Below are 10,309 nucleotides of genomic sequence, written 5' to 3'. Positions count from 1 at the left end.
TAAAGGCCTCTTTTGGTGATTATGTAAATACTTAGATGTATAATTTGATGCATTTCCAGACTAAGTTTTACAAGAAAAAAACACCACATTGTAAGATGGAGGCCAAAATTCTCAACAATAAATAAAAGATAGCTCACTGTAATTCAAGTTTTCTACAGAAATAGCTTGATCAACATTTTCCATACATTGTAAGATGGAGACTAAAATTCTCAACAATAAATAGAAGGCAGCTCAGTGTAATTCAAGTTTTCTACAAAAAATTGCTTGATCAAAATTTTCCATACATCAGATATTAGTGCTTGGAGAATAAAATATTGCTTTCCTTTGTGTATATATACATATGTATAGAAAAATATGTACACTTTGTTGTGGATTCTTCTTACGATTTATTAGATATTAGTGCTTGGAGAATAAAATCTTGCTTTCCTTTGTGTATATATACATATGTATAGAAAAATATGTACACTTTGCTGTGGATTCTTCTTACGATTTATTAGCCTAAAGTTGCAATTCTTTATCTCCATAACAAACAACCTGAGAATTGGCTGCCCAAAGGGAAAAATTTCCTATGTCTTGTGACCTCTTCAAGATTGCAATGTTCATTTTTGGCTTTCCCTCTTGCTTTCGACATACATGTTCAAGTCAAATAGTTTGAAGATTGTATTCCAACTATTGATTATCAAAGACCATTGCTGCATTCTTTTGCGTGCCTCAGTTTATCGTATTAGCATGATGTTTCTTCCAACATTTTTAATAAATAAATACTATTTATAATTCTGCTGCATTCCTTGTTCTGCTTGGTAGGCATATACTTTTGGGAACTCCAACTGCATTTCAGCACTTGTTTCATTTTGGTTTTGGTGCCCATGTCATTCAATTTGGGAGGATTGTTATTTTGTTAATTTGAATTGGGTATGTTGGTTGGACTGAAGCTTTGGTTTGGGATCTCTATGTTAGACACATATCGAGAGGGTTCAAACTCATACACTTCAGAATTTCATACAATACAAATGAATGATTTAACAAACCATATATGCGTTCAGTCTTTTGAATCCTCCCCAGCTGCTTCATTAACAGACCATCTCCACACTAAGGCAATATATATATATATATATATATATATATATATATATATATATATATATATATATATATATATATATATATATATATATATCTCTCTGTGTGTGTGTGTGTGTGTGTGTGTGTGTGTGTGTGTGTGTGTGTGTGTGTGTGTGTGCATCTATATTGATATGTATGTATTTTTAAAGGTTTCCACATGTGCAATGTCTATATCCATTTTTTAACTTGTGGTTGTATATGTATGTACAAATGTTGTCTTCTACATGTATGCATTCGTGTGTGTTGTTGATCCAAATTGGTATAGCCAAAACTTCTATTGTGCTTTTTTTTTGGGTATTGTCTTCTCTTGTCCTCAAGTGTAATATGAATTGTGCTTGTCATTAAAATATGATCGCTTATGTTTATTGTTGTGACATAGACTTTCTATTTCACCGTACAAAGCCCCATTCCTCATCTCTAGAGAATAGTTTCCCCAATGTCATCCGCGACAGCCTCTCTTGATGGCTCAGAACAGCCTTCTGCAGAAACTTTGGTGAGCTTATTCGTTCATATGTCTTCTCATATTCATCTTAACTACAATCATTATATCTCTATTTGTTCTTTTCTTTTGCGAAGCATTGTCATCCATCAATGTAAGTTCATATATCAACATATGTCACTGTTTCAAGTTTTTTTTTTTAAATCTGTTTATATATATATATATATATATATATATATATATATTGATAGAGGTGCTCTCAGCATTGTCCTTGCACATTTGCATGAGTGAATACATCAATCTATAGTCTGTCCATGCACACAAAACAACAACTATAAAGAAATGCACACATAGATAGTAATACAAATTGGAAGCTCCAAAAAAAAAAAGGTTGTCGTACCCATGCCTATGCATACGAATGTACATAACCTTGTGTATCTATTTGGTTTTCTTCTACTATCCTTGTAGGAAGTGCAACCACAACTACAATTGACCCCGCATGCAATCTTGTGCATCAACGTTGGAGATGATGTCCCCTCTCTAGTGCTTCAGCTTTTGTCTTTTGAAAAATTAACAGCCGAAGAAGATGATAGTGCCTGATATAGGGTTGTTTTGTCTGATGCCACGCACATGCAATTGGCGATCCTCCTGCCTAAGTACAGTGATTTGCTGCTTTCAGAGACATTAAAGATAGGCTCTATCCTATCACTGACAGCTTATGCTTGTAGAAATATTTGGAACTCAAGGTAGGGCCCTCTATATGTTCTGATGGTTTCTCCTTGGCTTTTGAAATCTCCCTTTGCACACTATCCAGATTATTCAACCTCTTGCTTTCTTCGTTTTATAGGACTATAGTAATATTCAGCCTTGTCGTCAAATTTACAAATTCTCCATTGCTTGGAAAACCTAGATATCTGTTTAAAGAGCAAGAACAACAAATGTTGGGTCGGGACACACCTGCCACAACCAAACGTTCCCTTAAATTTGGAATACACCTCCCACCTGTGCAGTGCGAATCTTCTGTTAATATCAGCCCGATTAAAGCCTTGAACCCCTATCAAAATAATTGGATGATTAAGGGGCGTGTGACAAACAAGAGGAAGATGCATCAATATAGTACACCAAAGTCCACTGGCCAAGTGTTTAATTTTGACATGATAGATGATGAAGGCACTGAAATTAGAATAACTTGCTTTGGCGATGTAGCAGAGATGCATTATCATAGGGTTGAAGCAGGAACATATTATACTGTATCAAAAGGTTGCATTAAAGAAGCTAACACAAAATGGAACAAGCTTAACAGTCATCTTGAGATAACTTTGGACAACAATTCGGTATTGAAGCGTTGTGATGCTGTTGTTGATAGCCAAGGAAATAATTCGCGTTTCACACCGATTAATGAAATTACATACTGCACCAACAACATTTTAGTTGATGTTATTGGTATTGTAGTTGTTGTTGGAGAACCCTCATTAATTCGCAGAAAAGATGGCAGCGAAGTAACATAGAGAATTGTCAAAATAAATGATATCTCAACTTTTACTATCGATGTTAACTTATGGGGAGCAACATGGCAAGGGGTGGGTGAAGATTTGAAGAACATGCATGCAACCCAAACAGCTGTTGTCCTTGCAGTCAGAAATGCTCGGGTTGGTTATTTCAATGGAAAGGTTATTAACACAACCACTGCAACAACTCTAGCTATAAACCCTTCTATCCCTGAAACAGAGACACTTATATCAAGAGGAAAGATTCCAGATGACCTTTTAACACTGTCTTGTGTTGCTGGACAACTTAACTCACAATACAGTAGGATGACAATCACAGCTGTTTTAGAACGTACAAGTGTTCTCTCTGAAACAGTTGAAACTACTATCAGGGCTGCTGTGAGAATCATTAAAACTGATTCTTTTTGCTATCCAGCGTGCCCTTTGAAAATTAATGGCAAAGAGTGTAAAAAGAAATGTGTCCAGCAAAATGATAATGTATGGTTTTGTTCAAGATGCCAAACTCATGTGCCAGAATGCAATTACAAATACTTATTGCAGATGAAGCTCCAAGATCATATAGGCACTCTTTGGGCTACTGCCTTTGATGAGGTTGGCACAAATTTGCTGCAAATATCTGCCAAGGACCTTTACATGCTGCAGTACGATTTAACTACAAAGAGAACACCTCAGACTATTATCAAGGGTGTCCTTTTATCTAGCTTTGTTTTCACACTTTCTATTACAACAGACATGTACAATTCAGAGCCCAGGCTCAAAGCAACAATTACCAAAGTCACGAATATCAATTTCTAGGCTAAATGTACTCTTCTGCTTGTAGAGATTGCTCGGATGAGCACAGCTACAGTGTTCCCGACTAATTAGATAGTGATGGTTTTCATCGGCCTTTTAACCTTTATAGAATAGATAGCTTGTTAGTAGTTTTTGTTGGTAATCAGCAAATAGAACTGAATTATTGATGGTTGCATATATCAGTGCTATCTAAACTCATGTTTTTTTGGGCTGTCCGAAACTTTTGGTTTTCGACATTGGTTTTGATCTAAAATTCTCCAATAGTTACTTCTACTTAAAGTTGTTTATGTTTGCTAGAATTATTCATCTTACCTAGTCAAACCAATTGTTGTTTTGTTCTACAATGCTTCCATGCTTCTAAAATATATCGAATGCAGTTTTGCTTCTTTGCATCTTTTCTTTTATATCCTTTTGTACCTTTTAATGTTATGTTGTTGTTGAACATCCATGTTTTCTAGATATTCTTGATTTGTATATCTGTATTTATACTATGCTGTAAAAACATAATAAGAAAGAAACCATACAGAATGGACATTCGTGCAAATATTGAAACAAGAACCAATAGCTTCAATCTATGTTGTTTTAACAAATTCCTTCGCCTCCAAATCATAATTTCTAAATTATGCTACTCCACCGCACTACATCTGTCCAATTGAAATTATAATCTGCAATGTCAATGACTTGTCTGATGTTGTTTATGTTTACTATTATTAAATATTCAAAGCATTTAGTTGACCTGTCTCTTTTTTTTATTGTATTGTTTTCAATCCTTTTAGATATGTTCTAATGCTTGGTCCAACACACTTCTGCTTCTCATTATTGTTGAACTATAAATTGAAATTACAATTTTGAGCATGCTTGCCAATTGACATACAGTTAAAACTTAGATTCACCACCCTTTTCCTCTTTTGAAAACAACAACTTTCATATACTTTCTTTGTATTCATTAGGTTTATGCAAATATATGTTGCCTTATATGTTCTCTCAAGCATTTACTAGTATGCATAATCATTTACATCTCCATCTATGTATCACGATATACAAAGATACATATAAATTGCTATATACATTTACATATATTTCCATACACATACATGCATACATATGGTCCTGCACAGCTGCAAACTTGCATACATACAACCACATATGCACTTGTATACATGTACATGCAAAGGCAAACATTCACAACAGATATATATGCACATGCACAACCTTATATATCTTGAAAGTTGTGTATCTACATATATAAGTAAATCTGTGTGTAACATATTTTTTATGTGCATGCATGTATCAATGCATAAATGATTATATGCATGGGTTTGTGCTCCTATGTAGAAATACATACACATGCATGTGTATATCATAGAAATTGCTATATACATTTAAAAAAATGCATACACACACATGCATACATATAGTTTTAGATAGCTACAAACTTCCATGCATGGAATACATATGCATACATATGGTCCTGTCCAGCTACAAACTCCCATTCATACAACCACATATGCACATACATGCATGTACATAGGAAGGAAGATAGTCACGGTGGATATATATGCACATGCTCAACGTTCTATATCTTGAAAGTTGCGTGCCTGCATATTGTAAGTAAACTTGTGACTATCCATATTCTTTTATGTGCATGCATGTATCAATACATGTATAGTTATGTTCTTAAATTTTGTGCAAAAGTATTTAACATATGCAATTCAAAGATTGCATCAAACACAAGTTTCAAACATTGTTTTTAATAGTTGTTTCTTGCACCATCAAAATCTAATATGCTCTGTTCATTTAAATTGTCTAAAATATTAATGCAGACCACAACCCAAGAATGCAATCTTAGGAAAGCGAAAAAGAGAGAACGAAATTGTTGCTATTATGCAAAACATAGAGAAGAAATCTCTAAAAAGCGTCGCCTGGAGCAAATGAACCACAAAATGCTTTTGCATGTGCCTGCACCATGCAAAACCCCACAGATGATAGATTCAGATTCACTTATTCTGGATCAGAACCTTCCTTTATCATGTGACCCAACCAACATTGTTTCGCAACAAATACAATAACCTTCCTTGAATAGTTGCAAACTACAACAAAAACATGCAGCATGAAACATGCAACCTCTATACCATCAGGCAATATTGCAGACTACAACAACACATCAATGCACAACAAATTGTTTCTCTTTTATAGAGTACATTCAAACATTGCAATCCTCCCGCCATCGCATTGATTAATTGTCCATGCTTCAAACATGTAGTATTTGTAAGGAAAGATATATTGGAATGGTAATACGCAAGAACCAACAACATATTGTCTATTCCAGATGCTTTTCTGAAAGTGGTGTTCTCTTTGGCAAATAACTTGGACCCAGGTGAGCAACCCGGTGTGTTAAAAAAACTTACCCAAGTAGAGGAGATGCTTATAGCTAGGGTTGCTCCTGTTTTGCAAGTCAGACATGCAAGAGGTGGCCAATACAAATACACTGGTCACACTATAAGTTTTCCCCAAGATATTTCAGAAATTGCAAAGCTTTTGCCACGAAAACAAAAAGACCTTGAAGTTCTTATTGTCCATCGAAGTAATATACAAGGCAAAAAATATGATTGTTATGTAAATAAATTCCATGTTATGGATGCATTGAGCTATAAAATTCAACATGACCAGTACTATAATGATGTTGTCATAGACTTTGATGCTGTCAACTTGCTTCCTGATACTACAACAGATATATCAAATCTGTTGCACTCTTTAGAAGAAGATACTGATGTGATAGCTATTCCACCAATAGAAGACCTTTTGACGATTGCAATGAATATGATGCAGGAAGTTCATCATCTTTTTATTCCAAAACTGCCTGCTCCAACCCGTGAACTAGATACAATTAAGAGAACCTTGCAGTTAGATGCTGATACTGATAATAATGTCCCTTGGCCTGAAATAAACTTGTCTCCGATAAATGAATATAATACGATAGGCTTGTTAAGCATGGCATTCCCAACGCTTTTCCCATCTGGAGTTGCACTTCCACTTCAGCCACGTATCAAACATGTTCATTTACATGAATATGCTCTCCACTTAATGAGATATGCTGATCAAAGATTTGGACAGCATGTCAGATTTTGATATTATATTTACAATCTAATTATGAGACATCGTGCGCAACAATCTGCAGCTATCTTCATTAGAACTAATTTGGGAGAGCCTGTCCCACTCACTATGCAAGCACAATATGAACGCTTGCAAAACACTCCTGATGATCAGTTGCCAAATCAATTGTTGCGATTTGGTGCAACACTTCGAGGCACTCGTGCATATTGGAGTAAATCTAGAAAATAGCTTACTGCAATGATCTTCCAATTGGGGACCCCAACATTGTTCTTTACATTGAGCTCAGCTGATACTAAATGGCTTGATTTTCATAGGCTTTTCTCTAGAAATGATGGCCAAAACACATAGTTTACAAGAAAATAACTTATAGACCATGTGATCTGCAATCCACATATAACAACATTGTACCTTCACAATAGATTTACCATATTTCGTGAAGAAGTTATTCAAAAGTTGTTCCAAGCAAAAGATCATTGGTATAGGTATGAATGGTAGCATCGTGGCTCAGGACATATTCATGGCTTCTTATGGCTCCCTGGAGCACCAAATATGGAAACCATTGATTGGACATATGATAATGAGGTCCAAATGGCAAAAGCTTTCTTCGACAAATATGTTTCTGCTTGGAATCCTTGCAGCGCAGCAGACCACATGAATGCAATGCACTACACTACATTGGATGATCCATGTCTAGCTGATACAAAAAATACATTCTCCATAGACCCTGCATTGGATTATGACACATTACTTAATACTTTACAGAGGCACACAAAATGCACAGAACATACATGCCTCAAGAAAAAAGGTCCCACACTTGAATGTCGTTACAAAGCTCCATGGGTTCTACAAGAGATGTCTACGTTGACAGTTGACAATGACAACAACCCATGCTATAAACCTGCAAGGAATGATGATCGTTTGAATATTCATAATCCTTGGATGCTTTCACTATGGAGAGCTAATATTGATTGTCAACCAGTCACTTAAAAAAAACCTGTCCTCCAATACATTTCAAAGTATGCTTCCAAATCAGAAAACAAATCGCAATCCTATATTGTAATGCTGAAAACGATAGTGAATACAACTAAATCTAAAGATAGCATCTTACTAACATATCAGAAATTTATGATGGGCATAGTAGCAGACCGTGATATCAGTGCACAAGAAACTTGCCATATGTTACAGAAATTGCCTCTTGTAAGTTGTAGCCGACAGTTTGTCTCTCTAAATGTTGGCAGAAAAATACTGCACCATGTTATAAAATCGAATAATGGAACTGACCTTTCCACAACTTATATCCATGCTTATATGCAGCGCCCTTTTGAATTAAGTGCAACAAGTATGTTACAATCAGCACAAGGGTTCTCATATAATTCTCAATGCAAAAAAACAAAATGGCAAATCAGGGATAAAAAAGCAATTGTGATTGTATATCCTCAGTTTAGAGAACCTCCAGATGAAGATACCGATGAGTTTGAGGTTTTCTGTTGGTCTGAATTGCTACTGTACAAACCATTTCGTGACATCCCAACTGAGATAGGAACTTCAAAAGAACAAATTATAACAAATTGGAAAAACTTTAAAAAGACTAATTACAACCGTCTTCACAACCAACAAATTATAGATGATTGCAGCCCTCCAAATGAAGATGTCAGTGACAATAATGGTTCTCAAAATGAAGATGATACAAATCTATACGAGTGGGAATTACTATCACGAATGGGAGCTACAAATAACTTTGCCCAGAATGATCTACAAATGCTAGGCCGTCGTGATTACGATATTAACTACTTGTGGGGTGCAACTATTATGGAGGATCAATTAGATTGTACTACTCTTCAATTCATAGCTGCAACCAAGCTACAATTCCAACACGCTAGCATGCAAATCTCAACTCAGGACACACAAAAAATTCAGCTATCGCCTAAACAAAAAGTTGCACTTGACATTGTTCTACAACATCATAATAAACAATTTGCAACAACACCTCTACGAATGATTGTTCAAGGCACTGCAGGCACTGGTAAATCATTTTTAATAGACTGCATTAGGAAACAATTGAACATATCTACAACTGTGAAGCAAAACCCATTGCTTGTTTTGGCACCAACAGGTGTTGCTGCTTTTAATATACAAGCGACAACAATCCATGCAGGGTTACGCATACCTATAAGAGAAATGCATCCTTTGACAGGGTAGCCATTAATGACATTACAAGAACAGTTGAAACATATTAAATATATCCTGATAGATGAAATGAGCTTTTTAGGCCCAAAATTACTACTAAAGATAGATAGTCATTTGTGCCAAGCATTCCCTGACAGTCAACATGAAAGCTTTGGTGGGGTGTCCATAATTCTTGTAGGTGATCTTGCTCAGCTCCCCCCTATAATGGATAAACCTATATATGCATCTCACTCTACAGCCCTCAGTTTATAGCACTCTTTTACTACTATCGTAACATTGGACACTATTTTCCGGCAACAAGGTGCATCTATAAGACAACAGCAATTCAGAATAGTCCTTCACAACATAAGAAATGCTCAAGCACTGCAACATGATTGGCAGTTTTTGATGTGCCAGACAAATGCAACATTAACTATTCAACAAAAGAAGGATTTCAACTCATCAATCCATTTATTTGCAACAAATGAATCTGCACGGTTGCATAACAGGAAAATGCTCAAATAATTAAATTTGCCTGTCGCTCTAAGTTTAGCTAAAGTTGGTAAGCAAACAAATACTGAATATGACAACAATGAACAACTTCCATTAGAAGTATTGCTTTCTATAAATCAGCAAGTGATGTTAATAGCTAACTTATGGATTGAAGTTGGCCTTGTCAATGGAGCTATTGGTCTCATCAAAAAAATTGTATATGAAAACAATACAAAACCACTAGACTTGCCAAAATATGTGGTCGTGCAATTAAAGGATTATAATGGACCTCCATGGGATATAGCACATCCAAAAGACATACCCATTTTGCCAATAACACGAGGCAGGCGTACGCAAGTACCTTTGACAATGTCCTGGGCCATCACTATTCACAAATCTCAAGGACTTACATTAGACAAAGCTACAATAGACATAGGTAATACTGAAAAGCAAGGACTCACATTCACAGCTATTTCAAGAGTGAAGACAATTGATGGGATACAGATCGAACCACCATTCTCTTTTGAAAGGTATTCCAAACTGCAAAATAATGCTTATACAACCATTAGAAAGAAAGAGGAAACTCGTTTGCAGTTGCTCTCTACACAAACAAATATCTATTCAACTTAAAATCCTCTGGTCCAGAACCATCTTTGTCACATTCCTCTGCTTTCAA

The 10,309-nt window shown here is 35.6% G+C and overlaps 3 protein-coding genes across 3 annotated transcripts; all 3 read left to right on the top strand.

Annotated features, from left to right (window-relative positions):
• Positions 1-2,191: 2,191 nt before the first annotated feature.
• LOC131053774 (replication protein A 70 kDa DNA-binding subunit A-like) lies at positions 2,192-3,069 on the top strand. The gene is made up of 2 exons (XM_057988425.2): positions 2,192-2,307; positions 2,409-3,069. The coding sequence occupies exons 1-2, from the start codon at positions 2,192-2,194 to the stop codon at positions 3,067-3,069; spliced, it is 777 nt and encodes a 258-aa protein (XP_057844408.2).
• Positions 3,070-3,162: 93 nt separating this feature from the next.
• On the top strand, positions 3,163-3,864 carry LOC131037141 (replication protein A 70 kDa DNA-binding subunit A-like). The gene has a single exon (XM_057969187.1). The coding sequence runs from the start codon at positions 3,163-3,165 to the stop codon at positions 3,862-3,864; it is 702 nt and encodes a 233-aa protein (XP_057825170.1).
• Positions 3,865-8,103: 4,239 nt separating this feature from the next.
• LOC131856356 (uncharacterized) lies at positions 8,104-9,174 on the top strand. The gene has a single exon (XM_059208113.1). It carries the CDS (start codon positions 8,104-8,106, stop codon positions 9,172-9,174), a length of 1,071 nt encoding a protein of 356 aa, XP_059064096.1.
• The last annotated feature ends 1,135 nt before the right edge of the window (positions 9,175-10,309 follow it).

Source organism: Cryptomeria japonica, chromosome 7 (genome assembly GCF_030272615.1).
Source record: "Cryptomeria japonica chromosome 7, Sugi_1.0, whole genome shotgun sequence".
Lineage (NCBI taxonomy): Eukaryota > Viridiplantae > Streptophyta > Pinopsida > Cupressales > Cupressaceae > Cryptomeria > Cryptomeria japonica.
Note: the sequence above shows the minus strand (reverse complement) of the source record. Positions and strands in the feature narration are given on the sequence as shown.